At 43.3% G+C, this 23,583-nt stretch overlaps 1 protein-coding gene across 8 annotated transcripts in view; it reads right to left on the bottom strand.

Moving 5' to 3' along the window:
- RBMS1 (RNA binding motif single stranded interacting protein 1) overlaps positions 1 to 23,583 on the bottom strand; it is a 213,338-nt gene that overhangs the window by 59,245 nt on the left and 130,510 nt on the right. For all 8 annotated transcript variants that reach the window (XM_075284498.1, XM_075284500.1, XM_075284502.1 and 5 more), the window contains exon 2: positions 12,612 to 12,787. In XM_075284498.1, coding sequence (XP_075140599.1) covers positions 12,612 to 12,787 — 176 coding nt within the window. The remainder of the gene's footprint in view (positions 1 to 12,611; positions 12,788 to 23,583) is intronic.

The following is a 23,583-nucleotide window of genomic DNA, read 5'->3' as shown; positions in this document are numbered from 1 at the left end:
TACAGCGCAGCTCGCTTTCCGTGGGCCGCACACAAAGCAAACACCAGGCTGGGTACACACAAGGCTTCTCCGCTGACAAAGCTTTTCACCAGGTTTTCAGGTAGATCTTTGGCCCAGATATTGACATCTGGAGACATTAAAGGGGGAGGAGGGATATCTATCTAATATCTATCTATCTATCTATCCATCTCCTATCTATCTATCTATCTATCTATCTATCTATCTATCTATCCATCTATCTATCTAATATCTATCATCTCTCTCATCTCTATCTAATCTATCTATCTCTCCTATCTATCTCCTATCTATCTATCTATCTATCTATCTATCTATCTATCTATCTATCTATCACACTGTCTCTACGTTGTTCAAAATTGTTGGGGAACCCAAACAACCGAGGCGGACCCCTAAATGGCGGTAACCCTCGGAGTCCATCGGATCTCATTGACTATAATGGGGTCTGTCGGGTGTCACTCATGAATGACTCGATCCAAACAATTTTTCTACTCCATTAAAACGGATTTATTTTCATAGTTCATCCATTTTTTTTTTTTTAGTGACCATCGCAGTAACAGATTTACTTTTTTCCTATGGATTTAAACAAATGGGCGACTCTGATCGGAAAATCAATATATTCACTTTAAATAATGCAACAAAGCTCCGGGTCGTCCAGTAAAGTGGTGAATAATATATGAGGATAATAGTCAGAGACGGGGGAGCTGGGGGTGTCGGGGGCTTCCATTAATAACTAAGCACAGGCGCTGGTGGGGGCAGCTCGGGTAAGGAACAGTCTCAGCAGATAGCGCCGAATTTAATTGTCCCTGAAGAAACATTACTAAATGTCATTGAATATCACATCGGTAATTCGGGGCCTTTTATGCAAACAATATTTACTCAAGACGTTCCTTCATTATGATGGGGGGGTGGTATATCATATACACAAGTCACTATATACTGCATTCAGGCAATACGGATACTGCTGAGGAATCGTACAAAGCTCTATAGGTGATGGAGACGTTATTAAGGAATTCCCTTGATCCTACCAAATACGGGACACCAACCCTGCAGATTTCTAGCTCAACATACAGGATTGGGTCGTATTCACTAAACATAATGCAACAAATGAAGAGCCCTTCCTTCATTAAAGGGGTTACTATAGGTTAGAGGGTAAATTGGTGATTGGTGCGGGTCCAATCACTAAGACCCCGATCGTTCCTGAAAACGAGTAGTGTTTTATCCACCCACTGTGAACACATTCACGTAATGTTGGCAACCCTTGTTCAGCCAGTAGCTAGTCCTTGTGACCGATCCCTACACATGCTCCTTTGGCCAAGTGTGCATGTACTTATTATACGCAGAGGAGATACCAGACACCTACGGCGATGGCTTATGTCCATAAGTAACAGGGTTGCCAAAATTCAATACGTTCACCCTTTTTATTCCAAACATCTGTTGTCAGGGCGCCACCGTGGACACTAGATGGTGGCCCACTTGTACCAAAATTAGCAGATTCAACCAATACTCATTCCTAAGTCCTGGTATTAAAGGGGAACTCTCCTTATCTGTTCATGACATGTTCCTCTAGGTTAATTATCATATTGACAAACACAACATGGAGAGCCCACCGCCTGATTCAGGTGACCCTAAACCTAACCTATCTATCTGCAGGGTCGAGATACTTTCCGTAAAGCCAAAAACGTGCCGACCATAGCAGGATAGGTGGTACCAAGGGCAGATGTTTCTGCTCTATTTTCAATCCACCCCTGGTTTTGGTATCAAAAACCTGCCCTAAAAACCCAACACGATCTCCCCCTGAGCTATACACGGTCTATGCACATCTAATGTATATATCTATGTATATCTAACAAAACAGCTTCCACCGCTATGAAATCTATATCAGAGATGGGCAGATGTTACCAGTTTTTTTTTTTTCTTTCTACAGATATTTGCCGTAATTTAGTCTTAATTTCCAGCAACAAGTCGTCAGGATGATCTATGACAAATCACAGCGAAACGCCGCAAATGTATTATGCAAATCTCACAGTATGGAGGAGACATGAACTTCGACAGCAAACATTACCACTGAGAGACCTTTATTCCTATAATATAGTGAAATCCAATAACCAGGCAAGACTTTTGTTGCATTATGAAGATTCAATGTTCCATCCTAAAACAGCACAATGGTCTGCAGGGGTAATTATAGCTCTAATTGTATTACTTTCTACCAGCAGCTGTCCTAGTTTAATCCAATTAAATGACTATCTTCTACCCGCCGCAGTGATAAAGCAACATGCAAAAAACATCGGCTCAGGCAAAGTATCGGCCATGAGACCACTTTATTGGAAAACACAATATCCAGCAATATTATATCATTGTAACTGATCACACAGCACAATCCATAGACAAATCACATTACATAAAGGGCGTACACGTTTAGTACAGAGACATCGGGAAATCTGGGGTACTCTGCAAGCTCCAGCAACCTTTATGGCCGAATCCCCGGCCACCGAAGACCTGGAACTGGAAAGTAATCCCTCAAGTGTTGGGATAGGTTACTGTGGGTGCCCTGTGGATTTGACCACTCACAGTTATCGTGACGTCTGACCGTATCCTTACAGTAGTGATCTATGAAGAAACCCCCCTCCCCCGCCAATGTATCACAATGAATGTCACTCAATGCAACAGTGGAACCGCCGCTGTCTGCAACTTATGTGTGGGCGATCTGCTGCACTTGGGGAGGAGAATAAAAATTGAGATCCGCTTTATATGGGAAAATTAAGGGAGTCTGCCAAGCAAATGGGATTGTCCTCATGGCGATTCCAACCAAGTTGGCATAATGGATTAAAGGAGACCTTTAACCACTTCCAAATCTTTCTATCCTTAAAGGGATCCTATCATTAAAACTCAATTTTTCTGCCTATCACGTAGGAATAGCCTTGAGAAAGGCTATTCTTCTCCTATCTTTATGTGTCTTCTCTGCACCGCCGTTCGGTATATAATCTGGTTTTCGCCGGTAAGCAAATGAGTCATCTCACAGCACTGGGGGTGGTGCCAAGCACTCAAACAGCACTGGGGGCATCCCCAATGCTGTGAGAGAACTCTCCAGCGCCGCCTCCATCTTCTTCAGGAACAGCCTCTTCATACGTCTTCTTCCGGCGGTGGCTTCAAACATTTAGGCCTAGGTCAAAGCCGACTGCTCATGCTCGTCGGCCACAAGAAAATGGCCGCTTACACAGTATTGTAAGCGGCCATTTTCTTGTGGCTGGTAGGCATGCGCAGTCAGCTGCCCGAGGCCTATAAGTTTGAAGACACTGCTGGAAGAAGACGCGACGAAGACTCGTTCCTGAGGAAGATGGAGGCGGCGCTGGAGAGTTCTCTCGCAGCATTGGGGACACCAACGCAGAGAAGACATCTAAAGGTAGGAGAAGAATAAGGCTATTCCTACATGGTAGGCAGAAAAATTGAGTTTTAACGATAGGATCCCTTTAAATAGTCCCTGCTCCACTGTTTCTAGTGGGAATTGTAAATTTTTCTTTATACCCCTCCATTCCTGAGCAATTAGTGCAGTTAGTTTCAGCCCCCAATATGATAATTAGACTACCTACGGGTGACCATCAATGCTCCATAGACATTGAGTTGAAGAAAACACCATTGTATGTAGGGGAGCACCACTAGTGGGGGCTAATGAGCATATTGCATACTGAGTATACATGATACAACTTTATGGCTATAGGCCTCGAAAGTCCTTAATATAAGTACATGACAGTCCTAAATGCAGGCAACATGAATGTTATGGCCTTGGATTATTCTAGGGAATACAAAAAGTACGACTTTGCAAACCCATATCCTCTTCCTTATCAAGGGCTGGCAAGGATCGGTCCCTCAAGGAGGATTTTGATTACTCTCAAGAAAGTTGGATCGTGACCGTCTAAGATAATTGTTCCGCCGATCCCCGCTTGGCCTGGTAGAATTATATTCATGTCTAGCTCCACTTTAGGCAACGCAGAAGGAAGCCGGGAAGATAAAGCGGCGCGTTCTGTAACCTTTACCGTGAAGCGTCCACTCTGAGCAATCTCATGAATATACCTGAAAGACCAAAGACAGCGCCGTAACAGTGCGAGAGATTGACAGTCGCTTTTTATGTGAACAAAAGCATAATAAAGTGTAGCGGGACTGTGCCGGGGGAAGCCGTGAATGTGCGGGTCAGAGCCGGCATTTTATTCAGCTGAGCAAACACTGGGATGAATAGGGAAGCTTTAAAGCGACAGCGAGTCAGACAAGAGCTTCACGGTCAGGTCACAAGTGATGGCCCCCCCCTCTTCAATACCCAGCCATGCTTTCCCGGGGGCTGCAATATACAAGCAGTGCGGAACATCTACATGGCTGACCTCAGAGTAAATATGGGGAAGACAAGGAAATTCTCCAAACAGAGAAACATCTGTGTAGGTAGAAAAGCTAAGCCATTGGTAAAGGAGCACATAGGGTAAAGTTCATCGTAGGGTAAGTATCTCGATATTCCGAGAACCACCAAAGCAAGGTACGGGACTGTGCAAAAGATTTAGCCAGGTATGGAAAAAATGCGGTACATCTAGAATGGTTTCAGATATAAAAGGGTTAATGGTTTATTTTAGAACGTTAAAGAAAATAGAAATGTAAATGGCATCAGTATTTGGTGTGACCTTTACCCTTTGGCTTCTTCTTGATACAGAGTTTTCGGCAGAACTGGACATGGAGGTTGTTCCCGCCACCATCTTGGAGAACTAAGCCCAGATCTTCTGTGGATATAGGCTTGCTCCAATCCGTCTGTCTCTTTAGGTCATCCCAGACAGACTGGATGATGTTGAGATCAGGGCTCTGTGGGGGCCGTATCATCTCTTCCAGGACTCCTCCTCCAAAGGGTAAAGGTCACACCAAATATTGAGGACTTTTTTTTCTTCATTCTCAATAACCAACTATTAACCATTCTATTTCTGAAAGCACTCTCACTGAGCAGCATTATTTCAACATCTGCCTAAAACTTTTGCAGAGTACCATTTGCCAAAGATATTGTTAAAGATACAAGAGGTTCAGACTACCTTGTTCTGGCAGATGGTCTTGGTGTTTCAATCACATTCGCAAAAAGGGCTTTTGGGACTTCCAAACCCAGTAGAGGGGCTTTCAGCACTTACAATACAAGCAACAATGCAAAGGAGGGAAGTGGTCGGGGGCCATCATTGATTTTGGCTTTCAATTTGCAGGGTGAAAACTGATGCCGTGGAAATTTTTTGTCTTCCTTCATGCAAATTCTGTGAAGGTCTGGGGGTCTATATTAATATCTACTACCAAAATCTATCCTTTTTGGGAACAAATCATTGACTAGAGGAGATCAACAACTTGGAAACCAAATTCACCACTTGGGTCTTCGATGTGGCCTAGTCTAAAAATAGTGCAGAGCGGGGTGGTCAAAACACTATACAATGAGTGCTTGTGCTGGATTTAGAAATTTTTTGCAAGGGATGGTTTTCCAAAAACAAGTCTGCCTTTGATGTGTTCAGGTGAGACATCTGCCAGGGGTTAATGGCTGCCCGGCTGTGTGGCCATATGCTCACCCTAATGTTACAGGAGCCGCATTTTGCGGCTTTAATAAAACAATTAGATGACCATCGTATTGTTAGGTTGTATTACAGGAAAGCATCGTAGACAATGGCAGCTCTGGATGACCCTGGTAAGAACCCAAGGGAAAGAGACCTGTCTCACGACATACCAGATGGGCCAGAAGTTCTCGACTACCATCATATGGAAATGCTTCAAGGCAAGAGCTTTCTTGCAGATTTTGTAGGAAAATGTGAAAGGGATGGGGGTGTAACAAAAACATACATTAACTTTTTAATCAAATTAAGTAAATTATACTGAAGACTGCCATCACCATCGAATGAGAGGCTACGAAGAGCTCCCAACACCCTGGATGACCCAATGCGTCTAAGTTATATGGGCAGTCCACTGAAGGAATGACGTAATTTGCTTTCCACCCCCCTCCCCGGTAGGAATCTGTATACAGAAATGTAATATTTTTCCAGGTTCATCCACAGTTTAAAGGATTTTCCGTTGTCCGATCCGTTGGGGTACAGCACCTAGGACCTGCCCAGATCAGCTGCTGCAGTAGCCTCTGGGTGCCTGCTCCTACTACGTTTACATCTGTGGCACAGTCTCAATTAGAGACCCCATCACGATGTCCACCAAAAATCAGTTTAAGGTTAAAGCCCTACGTTGCGGACATGCAGCTTTTTTGTTGCGGTTTATGAGTCAAAGCCAGGAGTGGATTGAGCAGAGGGGAGAAGTAAAGGAACTTCCTAGATATTTCCCATTCCTTTTGTAGCCAATCCTGGCTTTGGCTCAAAAAACCGCAACCAAAAAAAGCCGATTCTCCGCAAAAAAGGTGAACACCTAAAGGATCCCATTATAGTCAATTGAACTCCATGTCTTATCCTAGGTTCACACCTATGTTGCGGTTTCCGTCCTTCAAGTCCACCTGACCCGAAAAAAATGGAAACCCAATCTGCTGAAAAAGCGGCTACCCCTGGATCCCATATAAAGGGGTCCGTCTGAAAAACGTGTCCTTTTTCAATCAGAGTGGGGGACGGGAACCCCCGGACGGCGATGAAACGCAAAACGGACCCAGCGTAAACGCTATTTTAGCAGCCTGAACAACGCTAGCTTAACAGGAGCAGCACCGCAGCCCTCGCCACTGCACAGTGGTGGTACTTGAATGGGCGCAGACTGCACAATGTCCCCAAAATTGCAGCAGCTTCAGACCCCCACAGATCAGACACCACATGGACCCTTTGGAGAAAATTTTCATAAAGTTCAAAAACATTATCCTCTCTCAGTTTCTGTGTTTAGGTCAATTAATGTTGAATAATTATGTCATAAAAGTAATAAAAATTTACAATATTATAAATTGATTTCCCATTTTTCGTATTACAATACATTTTTTTTAGTCTTCCCTCAAACTGACACCTCCATTTGCATTCCCTCCCAATGACTTTGTACCTTTACAAAAGGGATGAAACATTTTTTTTGTACCTGACTGATTAAACAGTCACAGAGAGAATTCACATTTGGGTCGTATATTATGCACCTGACTGTATCGGCCATAATTTGAGAAAACTAATTTTCTTTTATTGTCATTTCGGTCTATGGTGGATTTATTGTTTGCTTTAGTGAAGTGCGGCAGAGGGGGCAGCGCCAGGAGTTTCTGATCCTTTAATCATAAGCCCTTACGATGTCGTAATTACCAATGAAAAATTTGCCATTATTTTTGCAACGGAAAGACAGGGAAAAAAAAAATTAATTTGCAAATGTTAGCAAGGATGTAACGTCGTATTTATCTGTCTAGACGAACTGCAAGGTCACCCGTTGTAGACGGTCTATGAGGTCATTTTTCATGATTCCCAATTGTTTCGGACTTTGACGAATGGGAAAGAAGGTCAAATTCAGCAAAAAATTGCAAATTTGGAAAAGACGACATTTATAACCTGTATTGATATTTTAGAAAACAGAAGGGTGGCTCAGTGGTTAGAACAGCTGCCTCGGAATAATGAGGTTGTGGGCTCGTATCGGCGGCCGTAGACAACGCCTTAATGGGTTTTGGATTCCTTTAGGGTATTTCAATTTATTCCTCGCTCCAAAAGGTTAAACGACTTTCTATAAAATTTGGCAAGAGGAGTGTAGAATAGACAGGGACTGATATGACATGGCTATACGCCCACCATACCACGGGATTTATGGGCGTTGCAGACCGAATATTGTTGCACTTGGCCCATCTAGAGTGGGATTCCATGCAGGGGGCCCTGTTCTTCAAAAAGGTCCCCTTGATAAACAGGGCTATGGAGTTGGTCACAGCACCGACTCGTACTCCTCCATTTTTCCACAGCCCGACTCCAACTCCTTCGTAAACGACTGACGACCACGGTCGACTTGATACCTACCATATATGTAAATAAGTAGTACGGTATACATCTAATTAATTCTATAATATTAAAATTGCAGAATGTAATTTAAAGCAATTAATACATTTATTATATAAGTCGGTCATTTTTCCCCCCGACTCTACCAAAACTGATTCCGACTCCACAGCCTTGTTAGCAGGCCCCAAAGGGTGAAATAATTTTGGTCGTGGACTGTAAGCCCTGACAGAGCCATGTAACCTACGGACCGGGACAGTTTATTGACATAGGACTTATTAAAAGAGAAGTGAAACTGTAAAAGTGTATCAGGGAGGGAAACATCAGTTTTGGTTCTTTGAAGGATGTATAGTTTTCACATAGATGTGATGGACAGGAGAGGGAAGAAATTGCTAAGAAGCATGCAAAATGGCCGCCTCCTCTGCTATATGAGTAAATTGAAAGGAAATAAATTCAACTTCATCTGACAAGAAGCTCAATACAAGTATTCGTCTCTTACCTTTAGACGTGGTCTCCGCCGCGCCGTTGCTTAGAAATACCGGTTTTTACTGGTATACAAATTAGATGGGGGTGTCCCCACTGTTGCTCAAAAATACGCTCCAACGATGCCTCTATCTTCGACTGGATCATCCCCTTCTTTCGTCTTCTTCCTTTGCGTTACCTCCGACGCCTGCGCAGTTGGCTCTGCCAGTGAGACACCAGCAGAGCCGAGTGTGCATGCCGGCCGGCGACCATTTTTGGGAGGCTGCTCCTGTATTGAACTACAAGAGCAAGAGCGGCCTCCCAAAAATGGCCGCCGGCCGGCATGCGCACTCAGCTCTGCTGGTGTTTCACTGACAGAGCCAAATGCGCAGCCGTCGGAGGTGATGCAAAGGAAGACGACAAAAGAAGGGGAGGATCCAGTCGGATAGAGGCGTTGCTAGAGCGTGTTTTCAAACAGCAGTGGGGATGCCCTCATCACATTTTCAGCGCTGGGGCCTGCCCCCATCACTGTGAGAACTAATTTGCATACTAGTAAAAACTGGTATTTCTAAGGAACGGCGCAGCGAAGACCACGTCTAAAGGTAAGAGACGAATAGCCTTTCTAAAGGCTATTCTGACGTGTGATCGCCAAAAAAAATTCATTTCAATGGTAGAATCCCTTTAAAAAAAATTCACTGTAAAATTTCAATTAATTAAAAAAAATAAATCACTTACCAAAAATAACAAATCTATCCAACTTCTCTCAAACACTCCAATTCTTCATAAGATCACCAAAATATATTTCAGTCAAAAAAAATTATTTTTGGCTACTGGAAAACGCTCTACAAGGGAATTTAGAATGATCCAGAAATCTATTTCTTCAGCGATTGATCCCTTGTAAATAAGGCCAGTTTGCAATATATTATAGAAACAAACAAAGCTCAGAATTTTGCTGCAATTTTTCTTATTTCCTGACAATTTGATTATTTTCCAACATCTGCGCAGATACACACAAATGGGGAAATGTGAAACACTCAGGATGTACGGAGATGTAGAAGACAGACCACACACGTTCCCATAGAAGAGTATTAGCCAGCGTTTCAATGATCCGGCATATAAACCAGTTGTCTGGATTAGTAAACCCACTTTCAATTATTATCCCTATTATTCGGAGCTGGTGGGGTAGGGGTTAATTGTCCAATACGTCCATCATTTACCCATGTTGGACAAAGAATATCTCTGACTGGAGGACGAGGACACAGCAAGATTATGTTTTACATGACAAATCCACTAACATGACAACATGTAATGCTTCAATCTCCCTCTGGAGGTGCTATCAGGAAATTGAGCACTTGCTGTCAGGTTCACATCAGAGGGCAGCTTGTGATCAGCTTCTTTTTGGGTCCTTTAAGGGTTATTTAAATAGAAAGTGACACCAGAAAATGACCTATTGTTTAAATTTTCTTTTTGATGAGGTTTTTAATTTTTCATATTACCATCTACATTTTAAAAAATCCTAAGACTCTTGCAATTCCAACTCTTGCCACCAAGCTCAAACAATTTATGGCTTCCTGTTCCTGGAGCTGGACCATGGGTCATAGACACAATGCTCTGAAGCAGACCCTATTGACTTCTATGGGAGTTTTTAGGCATACTCTGTGACCTGTGAAGAGAGGGGGGTAGATGAGATGTGACATCCCCTATTGTGACTGCTGGATTCTGTGTCTTATCTACATAGACATGATAGCCGTGATCATCAGTGTGCTGTAAGTGAGATGACTGCTGCAAAGAAAGTTCCTACAAAAAAAACAGGAAGTATCAGCATATTATATTGCTTAGTGGCCAGAGTCAGAATTGCAGGATTTTTAGAATTTAAAAAAAAAAAAAAAGATAATATGAAACATTTTAAAAACCAAAAACTGTTTAAAGTACGTTGAACATAAAACTTAATTGAAAAATAGGTAATTTTATGGCGACCCAATGCCTTTAAGAATTCGGAGAATGTATCACTAACTGGCTGTGTAGGACAATCTGTTTGAGACCTTTGACTTATTTTTGTTTTGCTTGCCAAGTGAAGGGTGAACTAAACCACAACAAACAACGGTTCTCCTTAACAAATTACAGGTTCAGCTTCACTTAACCATAGGTTTCTAAAATCTGCCACCATTATGTATGTGAAGTTTTTTTTTTTTTTTTTTTTTTTTTTTCAGGTCCACAATAAAGATTCCAGAAGAACAAAAGCAATCACCTTCCATTCCTCCTTGAAGTTACCAAATTTTTTTTTTTTTTTCTTCAAATTGTTTCACCTTCCCTGGCCTCTTGCCATATGCTGTAATTCCTGGACAACCCCTTTAAAGGGATTCTACCATTGAAATGAATTTTTTTGGCGATCACATATAGGAATAGCCTTTAGAAAGGCTATTCATCTCTTACCTTTAGACGTGATCTCCGCTGCGCCGTTCCTTAGAAATACCGTTTTTACCAGTATGCAAATGAGTTCTCTCGCAGTAATGGGGGCGGGCCCCAGGGCTGAAAATGTGATGGGGGCATCCCCACTGCTGGTCGAAAACACGCTCCAGCGACGCCCCTATCTTCGTCGTCTTCCTTTGCGTCACCTCCGCCGCCTGCTCAGTTGGCTCTGCCAGTGAGACACCAGCAGAGTCGACTATGCATGCTGGCCGGCGGCCATTTTTAGGAGGCCGATCTTGCTCTTGTAGTTCAATACAGGAGTGGCCTCCCAAAAATGGCCGCCGGCCGGCATACGCACTCGGCTCTGCTGGTGTCTCACTGGCAGAGCAGACTGCGCAGGCGTCAGAGGTGACGCAAAGGAAGACGACGAAAGAAGGGGAGGATCCAGTCGAAGATAGAGGCATAGCTGGAGCACGTTTTCGAGCAGCAGTGGGGACGCCCCCATCGCATTTTCAATGCTGGGGGCCGCCCCCATCGCTGCGAGAGAACCAATTTGCATACCGGTAAAAAACGGTATTTCTAAGGAACGGCGCAGTGGAGACCACGTCTAAAGGTAAGAGACGAATAGCCTTTCTAAAGGCTATTCCAACGTGTGATCGCCCAAAAAATTCATTTCAATGGTAGAATCCCTTTAATGACTAAGGGTCAAGGAAGCCAAACTAAAAAGGTGGTAAAGGGAATATGTCTGGGTGGTAGAAGATGCTCCAGCAACGGCAGATGGTTTGTTTCGGTTAGTAGTATCACTGGAGTCTTCACATTCATAATCATCACATTTCTATAGTCTTAAAACTATATCTTTCTAAGATATCCACTCACAGAGTAGAAGTGTGCAAAGCTCCTTCACCAACTCAAGACATATTTCCTTTAACTGGTTTCGTATTTATGTAGTAAAAGATATTCGGTACATGACATCATCAGACTGGGAATAAAACATAAAAATTCACACAAACAAATCCGAAAGAATATTTGAAACTCCAAGGAAGGGTCTACAAACACAATAAATTCTGAGAACCAACCTCTGACTCAGAGAAAGTTTTTCCAGAGCTGGCAGACTGGAAAAATACACGATTTACACATAAGTAAAACTCGGCATGGGATTAGGGTTAGGGTAGTGATGGATTCTTGTAATGTGGTCATAAAGGTCTATGTCAGGGTGACCAATGCCAAATTAAATTTTCAAGACCACTGGAAGAGTAGAACGAAGCTAAGATAAGTCGAGAAGACCCGGGGCAAAGACTCAACCCCATTCCAGGTCTTCAATTCACACCAACAATTCCACCATTCTCTTTCAGAAAGAGCAGGGAGATGCCATCAAAAACACTTTGGACATTACTCTTGCAAGAATATAATTGGGGAACAAGTTCAAGCTGTGTCAAGTCCAAGAGATCCTGTTGCCATTGACCCAACACACCCAAATGTTCCTCAAGTTCAACCTATCTACGTTCACCCTTGCGTTGTGGCGTAATAAAAGACGATCAAATGCTCTACCAAATCTACTGTACGTTGGATCCCAACAGAGCCAGATGACTTACGATTTGGTCCATCAGGTTCTAGAATGATGTTGTCAACAGTAAACAGAGGCGCAAAAAGAGTGGCCCAATACATGTAACACAATGCCAATGTTGAGACACGCTAAGAACGAGCTAATGGCTAGAGTTGAAGTATCAAACAGAACACCCAACGTGTCCATTTCTGAAACCTGGACTTGAGCAGAGGCTAAGATAAGGTGGTACTTACGGCTGGCAGAGCTTCACTAGGTCCTGGTCTGTGGTGTTTGGAAGAAGTCCTCTAATATACAGGTTTGTTTTGCTTAATTGGTCCCAACCAGAACTGCTACTGCTACTGCTGCTGTTGTTGTTGCTGGTCGTGCTTGGACTTGGAGGAGCCATGGGGTGAGCAGGCACAATGGGTTGCTATAAAAAAAAATAAGACAAAACCAATATTAAATCAAAGGACGACAAATTTATCAGATTAACCATTTGTTATCCCAAATGAAAAAAATCGAAAAAGGTTCTGAATTTACAGTGGAGGAGTATATATAATATATACCATTTGAGGTTACAGGTCACCCCCTTATATCTTGAATTATAGGTCATTTTGTTATCCTTGTAGGATATTTGCAATTACTTTAGTAACAGATTAAAAGAAGCTGTGCAATGGTAGGGTTAGGGCTCGTTCACACGGGACAAGAGGGGGCGGATTCTGAAGCCGAATCCGCCGCTTCACAATGGAGGTGTATGTAGTCCGCTACCTTCCTTTTTTCCGTGAGCGGTATTTTCCGGCTAACGGAAAAAAGAAACGAGCTGCCCTTTCTGAATCAGCCCCGGCATCCGCCTCGTGACAGCACCCCCCAGACTAGGCTCATTCATTTGGGCCTACTCCGGAGGGGGAAGCCACGACTGTCAGAAGCTGTGACAGTCGTGGCAGGCGCATTTTGGTCCAATTCTGATGCGGCTTCCCGTATCAGAATCAGGACCAAAATATTCCATTCCATAACCAGTGTGATCTAGCCCTTATAGAGAGTGGGAACATGACCACCTACATGTGTAGGCAATAGAACAAAGACAAGTACAGCCCTGTACAAATAACAATAAGGAGTCGGACAGTTTTGGCCAAAAACTGGACCTGACTACGACTACACAGCCCTGATTATGAAAGCCTACAGAACACCAACTGAAGACTACTTTAGGCCACAAAATGGCTGCCACTGCCTTTTATATTACCACACCCATGATGATTTTTATTCACCCTCTAAAGCTCTATATGAGCTCGATGGATAAGGAGAGAACCCGAATGAGTCACGCACCATTTTTAGTAGAGGAGAAGAAGAAAATGATATACGATCGGCGATCCAACGTGACGTGTATAAAAACACCGTGTACCACTCTATAAAGGCAATGCCCTTCTCACGGCTAAAGAGAGCGAGCACGTAATATAAAGGTTTCCAAATACAGAAATAACGTGCAATGGATGCTGGGTTACGAGAAGTGGATCTCTGTCCTAACATGAGCTAAGTGAATGAGCCAGACGCGGAGGGTCCTTCATTAGACCAGACAATGTCACAGATACAAGGAAAGGACTATGTATAGCAAAGGGAAGAAAAGGCCTGGAAATTGAAATAAATTCAATAAGTGACTCCTGCAAGCCATGTGTCATAGGTACTAAGTCATTGCTACGTGAGCGCAAAGCAAAACCTATGGTAAATAGGCTACTGGAAGCTGATCATGAACAATGTGGCCATTACTGCGTATATATTATGTATTCGAGGTCTTATCGAGTGGAGAAAGATGGGATATTATAGAGGTTAGAAGTGGTGTGTGCTTAAGATGGCGGCTAATGGATGGGCATCATTCATTTGGCGACCCTTTGTTAGAACCTATAGGCCTTCATGGGTTCCTTGGCCACTTTCAGGTCTATCGAGATGGTGGGACTACCACCTTCAATCTACGAGCAACCAAATGGACAACCCAAACCTACTCCACTGGTTAATGGTCCAAGGTTCACCTGCCTCAGATGTATTAGAAGGTAAATGTGATTTCACCAGCACCGCCCAACCATCTAGCGTGTACGGACGGGGGGGTTGCATCCTCTAGAGCTTGCTCTGCTGTTCTTGGAGCTCCCATGGAAGTGAATGGAACATGTTGGGAGTTGCAGTTTCACAGCAGCTGGAGAGCCGAAGGTTCCCTACCCCTGCTCTAGACTTTCCAATGATGGCAGATGTCGGGGAGGATAAGATTTCGGCATTTGGATTTTGACTGCCTGATCCTTTAGTTCTCAGGGAGATAAGACAAGCTTGCATGTGTATGGGAAGATCGAACAGAAAAACAGACTTCATAGCATAGATGTGAACAGATCCTAAACCCCACTCCATAAAGCTCAACAGTGAGACGTTTCTTCTTTTTGACCAACAATCCAATAGGTCTTCTCCATTACATACAAAAAAGTGAAGAACCAAAAAACTGGGGCTTGGATTATCCACACAGAAATTCGTTGGCCACCCACATAAAAGCATCTTCTAATATCACGAAATACATTTTTGCCAATGCTAGATACTTGGAACTTTTACAAAAATTTTTTGATATAGAATGGTCTTATGAGCGGAATTATCTGCAAGTCTTTAGTCATCTGAAAGATTCTTCAGCTTGGGAGTCACCTAATAGATTATTAAGATCTACCAAAAGCTGTATGGGTTTGGTATCTACAATCCCACCAAGGTTGGAGGTCCTTATTCCAGGATTCATCGATAAACTGGATTGCAAATTGGCAAAAACGCTCTCTCTCTCTAACACAAATGAATTCAGTGTATTCTATACAACAACCCCGATGACTATCCATGAATATTAAACTTTCCTCTGCCCAGTTTGCACTCCTCAGATCACATGTTTCTCATGAGAAGGATTCATTCAATACGCTGACGTGTCACACTTTACCATAAGCCAGAAGCATCGCGGCCGGAGGCCATCCAGACCAGCTGACAATTATGATGATCCCAACAAATTAGACTTGACTTAGAAATGTACAAAGCAAAGGCCTGGATAATAAATGCAAAAATACTGATAGAAACGTAAAGAGGTCAGAAAAGGTGGAGCCGTGATGGCCAACCCGTACTGCGGCCGCCACAAAATAAGGAAATTGGATGACACGCCAAGTATGAAGAATGGCGTCAGCCAGGAATGTAACAAGACTACAGGAAGGTCAATGAACCTTTTGCAGAGTCTTAATCTTAATTTACTTAAGAGTAAGAAGACTTGGCATCCAGGCGGTTTAATGTGGTTTTACAGTACTGTGCAAAAATTTCAGGCAGGCTTAATAAAAATGCTTCAAAGTAACAGAACGTTCACAACAGCGTCTTATAGTGGAGCATTATATTAGGAGAGGGATTCCCCCTACAATCAAATGATTAGGGATTATGAAGTCTTCCTTCTTCTGTTCCTTAGCTGCTATGGACTCCTAGTATATCTTCTCTTCTCAGTTTATGTGTGTCTACGTCTGTATTATATTACTGTGTATTATCCTGTATCTGTATTACTATGCTGCTGTAACATACTGAAATTTCCCCACTGTGGGACTATTAGAGGATTATCTTATCTTATCTCTTACAAGCAGTGCTCCTGTGCGGAGTCTCTCTGTAATATGGCACCCTATGGCATACAGAATTGGACAATAGACTTCTATACGGCCCCCGGCCCGCACACAATCTTGGACAGAAACACAACAAACCCCTCTTCCTAATCGTTGCATGATGGTTCCATTTCCTTCATATCGTCTTCTAGTTGATGGGTGGAGCTTACTGTACTGCTGTTCTACTGTAGTCAGAGGGGGAGGGGCTCCTTTGAGTATTAGTTGCTTTACAAAAAGACCCCGGTTTACGAGAAGGAGTTGTGGAAACCTATGTAAGAACCTTTCTATAGGGCCCGGTACCTCTAAATATGATAACCAAGAGTCATGATCACCAACAAAACCTCTACATTGTAATTTATATTAACATTGCTGAGGTACAGAAATTGTCAGTTCTCCAAGACAATTGTTTTTTTCCTTTACAATCCTCTGGGAAAACAAACTCCAAAATCTAATGAGATAAAACATAGAAAACCGGAGAAAAGGCGACTGATAGAAGCATAATCCTATATAAATTCAATGGGAGCTCAGACTACTACTCAGCATGTGCGAACGTTAATCACAAGCAGGATCGGGAGGAGGCTTTTGTACTGCAGTTATCAGCCAGTTCTACAGACGGTAATTACAAGAGAAGACGACACGGAACAAGCCCCTGAACGCAACAACCAAGAAAAAGAGAGAAGGCTTCGGATCCTCGGAGTAGAGCGGATTACAAGCACAACATGACGAGCCCCAAGGGGTGACACGACAGCCTGGGGCTCTTCCATTTTTAGGAATGTCTTTCCTTGTTTAATGCAGATCAGCGAGGCTATTACGGGACGTGATCTAGGATAGATTTCTCCATTGTTAGCATCTACAGACGTCTAGAATTTTACACGGCATGACATTCAACAAAAGATTAGAGAAAGCCAAGGCCGCGGCAGATACGTCATGTTACCGATATATAATGTCCACCTCGGTGGAGAGGTCTAATATTTCTACAGCTTACCATAGGTAGGACAGGGTGGAGAGCATTCCCAAACTTCAGATGTCCTTCTGTCTGTGCAATATTTTGGAGACAAATTGTGACACCGTAGACATCAGAAGCTCAGCGACAGATTCAGATTAGGTGGAATCTGGTGACAACCTAAAGCTGGCCACTCACCAGGAGACCTTCAAAGACGTTACATCTTCTACAGATCCTTCCAAATTTGCGAATCTGGACAATTTTTATTGCATATAGACAATTATGGTCAAGGTTTTTGAGGGTGGGATCCATCAACTAATGGTCACCATGCACCGTCAATAGATCCAATGGCGGACAGCCATTTGTCCTGTTCCCTCCATACACATGCAGGCCCAGCTGAGTCTGCATGTGTTCTCAACGGGAAGAGGGTTATAAGCTACCAATCGCCACGGGCAGCAGCTAATCTCCCCTATAAACAAAAGAATGGGGGGTTTGCACTGCACTGTATAGTAAACTTATACAAATCAAAATTACGGAATCGAGCGATTTCCTGCAGACTCGCCGCCCTCTGTACAGATTCTAAAGCTTCTTGTCTATTGATTTCCATCCTGAGGCTATAGATACATCCTGAGCGTCTTCCATTCTACTTGACTTATAGTTCCATGCCTAAGACGGGATCTAAAGTAGGGATCAATGGTTCCTACTGGGAGGCTATTTGCAAATTTTTGAAGGTTTAACGTAGGGAGGATGCACAGGATATCGAGTATTGTCCTCACCATAGGAAGAGGATCGCTTTTGGGTAAGGATTAAAAAATATCTTAATTTACTCCACACAAGGCTGGATGAATGGGAATACCCTTGTGATGGGGGGGGGGGGGGGGAGGGTCACCCCGCAAACACGACTAGATCGACAGGGATGTTACTGAGGTTTATAAAGCCTTTGGATTGGTCACACCTGTATACAAGTGACTCTTCCTCGAGGACTCCAGTAGTCACGGTTTTATACGGCCTGATGTGTGAGTATGCCGAGGGTGTATATCACAAATGCATGAGATTTCAAGGTGTGTTTCTAGGTGTGTGCAACATAAAACATGACAGATGTCATTGTCCATATCAATAGATGCCTTGGAGTCTTCTCCAACCATAAAATTAAGCCATGACTAAATGCCTGAACCTGACCTATTTACTGAGGACTTGTCTAGGTCGGACCACAAAGACAACTATATATACTGTGAAAGCGTATATGGTCAGGAAGAGAATGGGTGCAAGCGTGAGCAATATATAAGGGTTCACTGCTGGTCATTAATACAAGAACGCAGGGCAAAGTCAGCAAACAACTGTTCTCAGCAGTCAATAGACAGAAAATGGAGAAGGAAGCAGACAACACCGTTCTATGTGTAGTGGCTGAGCCGTGTCAGTGCAGCTTAGCTGCCATTGATGTGAATAAGAGCTGATCTGCAGTACTCTGGTCTGGCCACTACACAGAGAATGGCGCTGTCTGCTTCCTGCTCCATTCTCTGTATCAGCTGCTGACAATAGCGAATCAATACAGTTGAAGCGGGTGGTGGTGGTGGAGACCAAAGAGCATGGACTCTCTAAGAGCACGGACTTATGACTCTCTCTGTCTTTGACACGACTTTGGTGGCCTATTCAAACTGCTTTACATACTTGGCACTATACCCTGCTCTACCAAGAAATAGCAATATACACCTTGAGCATTTTGCTCCCACGCAGGCAGGCGCAACCCTTGCACAGACAAGTAGGAAAAAGAGTCGCTCCAAACCAAATAGCAATAATAAACTACACTGATATTAAGTCCAAGGATTAAATCCACGACTGGTATACAAAAAGTTTTTGATAAAAAGAAAAATCTAAACTGAGATACAGCCCATAATATTTTTTTTGCATTGAATGTGATTATAGAATCTTCTACAGCCAGAACATAAAAGTATAAAATTAAGGTCACACTTTGAGTCTTGCATACAAGAATATGTTTGCAGGAAATATTGTGCCACTGAAGACTGGCCATATACTTGGATCTCTATGGATTTCCCACGGACATGCCCAGCGTGCATAGCTTCTGAATTGGGAGAGATGAGTAAGTCGCCTCTGGCGTCAGAAAAACAAAAAGATGGGGAATGTTGATATCCAACAGCCTGATCCTTTTTTCCCCTGATACCGGTCTTTGTTGGAAAAATCAGGGACAACCCAAACACAATAGAATTGTGCCAAAATTGAAAATGCAAGGATAGGTCATCAATACCAGATAGTAAAGGATCTTAAACCCGACACCCCTATCAGTTACCTATTCTCAGGAGTCGATACACAGATAATGGAACAGGAAGCAGACAGTGCTGTTCTCTGTAGTGGACAGATCAGGTACTGCAGATCAGCCTGTATGTTCTCCCTGTGTTTGGTGGGTCTCTTCCGGGTACTCCAGTTTCCTCCCACATTCCAAAGACATACTGATAGGGAATGTAGATTGTGAACCCTACACGGGAAAGTGACTGTCAAGGTCTGTAAAGTGATGTGGAATATGATGGGCTATACAAGTAAGCATAAATAAATTCACTAGTATAGGAGCTAACCTGCAGTGCCTCCGTTCCGCCACTACACAGAGAACAGTGCTATCTGCTTCCTGCTCCGTTCTCTGCGTCTCAGCTGTTGAGAACAGCTCATCAATGGGGGTGATGAATGACAGACCCACACAAATCCCATATGAGTGACCTATGATTAGGATAGGTCATTAATATTGTCCCTTTAATGTAATTAGTGGGCACTGAAGAATATGGGGTCAAGATGGCCGATCTCATTCCAAAGTTAAATTAGCCACTGGTTTGGTCTACAAGTCCACCGACCACCCAGGACCCTTCGAAATAATAGAGAGAGCGTAGAATGAAGATCTGAATATTGACCATAGATGAAATGATCGCCATCAATCCATGCATCAATTATCTCCAATGATCGAGTGGTCGCATTCTGCACGCCGCCGCGACTTGCTCTGATGTATACATTAAAGCAATTCCATTCTTGGGAGACATCAGAGTCTTTGTAAAGGACATTCTCTGGGGTCCAAGAAAGGCTATAGACGAACGCGAGAGAGATCGCACATCACAGACGACAACATGTCCCTCAACAGGGCAAAGGAAAAAAAAATTAGATTGACACAATCCATTAACCCGCTTCAATGTCTACGGATGAGTGCCATATTAATTTTCACTTCGTGTCATGGAATAGCAAGTGTTGGCTTCATATAACTAAAAATAAAACGGATAAATACGAAAAAGTAATTGAAAATCGTGCGATAATAATTAAGTGTAATTAAAATATATTATTATACATGATAACCAATTAGCCAGCAAAAGCATAAAAATAAAACAAATTAAATTAATAGACTATAAAAAGCTAATTATTCTAATCTGAGATACCCATGTTCTTTATTCTGGACCAAAATCCAACAAAGAGCAGATAAAAACACCCCAAAATCCTCCCGGTCTATCGCCTGCCCACCATCAGGGTATGATTGACAGCATGACGGCCCGATTACAAAGCATCTGTTCTCCGTTAACAAGGACCTAGTTTGGCAATAATGAAATCCACCTCCAACGCCAGAGCTTTGTTACCGCGCAGACTAAATACTCTCTGCAAGTGCAATTATTCCCAAAGAATTTTTTTTAATGACTCACTTCCATCAAGAGAATCTCGGGCGTCATAGGACTCAATTACTCAGAGTAAAATATACAGGATACAATTAGAATAGCACACAAGTTGGTTTCCCGTAACAAGTAATGCACATAGGGTTCTAATTTACCGTAGGTTATATAACGTTATCCAGTTACCGACACCTCCGCAACAGAAGCGGAATGTGATACACCTATAGATAATATAGTGGAAGAGCCTCATGGACAATCCATAACATCATAGACATTTCCAGGACTGGACTGGGCCTTACTAGAGATGAGCGAGTAGTGTTCGATCGAATACTACAGTATTCGAAATACTCATACTCGATCGAACACTACTAGCTGTTCGAAGTTTAAGGTTCGATGCAGAACCAGCAGTGATTGGCAGAATGCTATACATTGCCAATCAACGCTGGTTCTTCTCTTACCTCCAGAAGTCTTCTCCGTGCAGCATCCCCGCGGCGTCTTCCAGCTGGAATTCACTCTGCCTAGGCATCCGGCCTAGGCATCGTCGACTGCGCATGCGCGGGCATGCCCTCACATGCGCAGTCGGCTCTGCTCAGGCGTCGAGCCGGGCAGAGCCGACTGCGCATGACCGCGCATGCGCAGTCGGCTCTGCCGAGGCCCCGATGCCTAGGCAGAGTGAATTCCAGCCGGAAGGAGACGCGGGGATGCTGCGCCAGGAGAAGACTTCAAGGAGAATCCAGCCCGACCGTCACTCGTGGACTTGGTAAGTATAATTTTGCGTACCCCTGAAACGAGCATTTCCCCCCATAGACTATAATGGGGTTCGAAATCCGTTCGAACAGTCGAACAGTGTGCGGCTGTTCGAATCGGATTTTGAACCTTGGACATTTTAGTGTTCGCTCATCTCTAGACCTTACATTGCTGAAAGAAACTGAAAACTAGTGGGTATTAGGACTCTGGAGAAGGAAATCATATGTGGCCCCCAAATGGAGGGAGAGCAACTTATCTCAACATCATCCAATCTGTCTGGGATGACATAAAGAGACAGACGGATTGGAGCAAGCCTACATCCATAGAAGATCTGTGCTTAGTTCTCCAAGATGGCGGCAGGAACAACCTCCCGGCCCAGTTCTGCCAAAAACCTGTCTGTACTGAGAAGGCAAAGGGCAAAGGTCACACCAAATATTGAGAGGATTTACACTTCTCTTTTCTTTATTCAGTAAAATAAATTATTGATCCTTTTACCTGTAACTGTGCAACCTCCCCTGCCTAAAGCTTTTGCACAATACTACCTATGTATTCCACATACATATATTTTAATGGAATGTGATTGACCCAACCGTACCAGGACAACTCGTCCCTTCTTATACAAATGACGAAGGTCACGTCATAAAGTTGTTAGCCGGATCTTAAGAAAATGCTCTCCTGAAAAACTGAATTGACTGGCACAAATCCTACCTACAGGGCCCATGAAGCGTTCCGTCCTTCTGCCTCCACAAATGCTGGCCGTGGCCTTAAGAAGAGCTCGATTAATTCTCTCTCCAGATAAGTGGCTGCGGGTGAACAGGATTATGATCCCATTGATGTGCGGCCATGCCTTCCTCTACACTGTTTAGCCTTCAAACATACAATGGACAAAGGACAAATGACAACTTGTTTAAAAGGTCCGAAAAGATCAATGGGGAGATGAAACGCTAAGCTGGCACCGAATCAATTAAGACGGATGCAAAAAAAAGCATTTCAATCGGTATGTTCCTACGAACACATAAAACAATAAAGATATCAAGTGCAGCACAAAAACTAAAATAACCCACTGGTCTCCAAATAGTACCGAGAGGTAAAAATATATATAACATGTAATTCTCACTATTAGACTCCGTTCACACCAAAGGAATACAAAACTTTTTAGCTACCCCCATGGACTGCACCCACAGATACAATATTGCTCTTTTTCTATATCCTCCTCCAACTCCATGAATTGCATCATGCTCCATCTGGTGTGGATCACCGAGGCTCCAGGTCCATGAATAGAATGCCAGAAATGCCATACTGCCAGACTCACTGATACACACATGCCGGTAGGGGAGCGGACGCACAACAATGCAGAATTGTATGTCAATCAGCATTTGTCGAGAGACGGGCGACTTAAGCAAGGGTCATTAATATTGATAGATTCTGTGCAGGACCCTCTTGGTGGTAACGTCGTACCCCATCGCAACATAAAAGGCAGGTCCTGCGGCGCTCTATGAATATTAATGGGCTGCATCCTCTGTGTGGCCATCACTAGGAGGAACAAGTCTGAGGAACTTCGGAGACCTACACTGGGGGTGTTTTTTAGGAGCCATCGTGTAACCCAATATACAAATCGGACAACATCCAACCCTCAGATAACAAAGTTTTGTCTATTTTTTGGGCCCTTATATATGAACAAAAAGTGAGATTTTACCATCTAGTTCTAATAAATAAAAATATTGGCGATCCATTCCTTTTAAGACCATACATAGCGTTGAAGTCCATATCAATCTAACGAAAGTGCGACCCACAAAATATAAAGGATCGCCCATTGATTCGCCTATTGTTTGCTCTTCCTTGCCAAGTATGATGTGAAAGGAGAAGACTTGACCCTCCTCTGTCCTTCCGATGTTCGAGCCCTTTCCACTCTAATTTTATGTCCAAAAATTCCTGGTGGGACAGTCTGCCAAAATGAAAAGCTAAAGGGACAAGACTCCGCAAGATTGACAGGATCATTTGGAATCCTCATTGTATCTGTTGTCAAAAAGTCTACAATTTGACACGGACCACAGAAGACTGACACTTCCTGTTCTATAGAGAGTACATATACATAATATAGAATCCACCCTTCACAATAGGTGAGGTCACCAATCACCCCCTCCTCCCTCCCTGCCTAGTTTCCCAGTATACGGACAACACCCTCCCAGTCAAGTCCATGACCCACCTCCATTCTACAAGTTCCTATAGTCCGGGCAATTGCTGC

Source organism: Leptodactylus fuscus, chromosome 8, assembly GCF_031893055.1.
Source record: "Leptodactylus fuscus isolate aLepFus1 chromosome 8, aLepFus1.hap2, whole genome shotgun sequence".
NCBI classification, from domain to species: Eukaryota; Metazoa; Chordata; class Amphibia; order Anura; family Leptodactylidae; genus Leptodactylus; species Leptodactylus fuscus.
The sequence above is the reverse complement of the archived record's forward strand: the minus strand, read 5'-3'. Positions and strand labels throughout refer to the sequence as shown.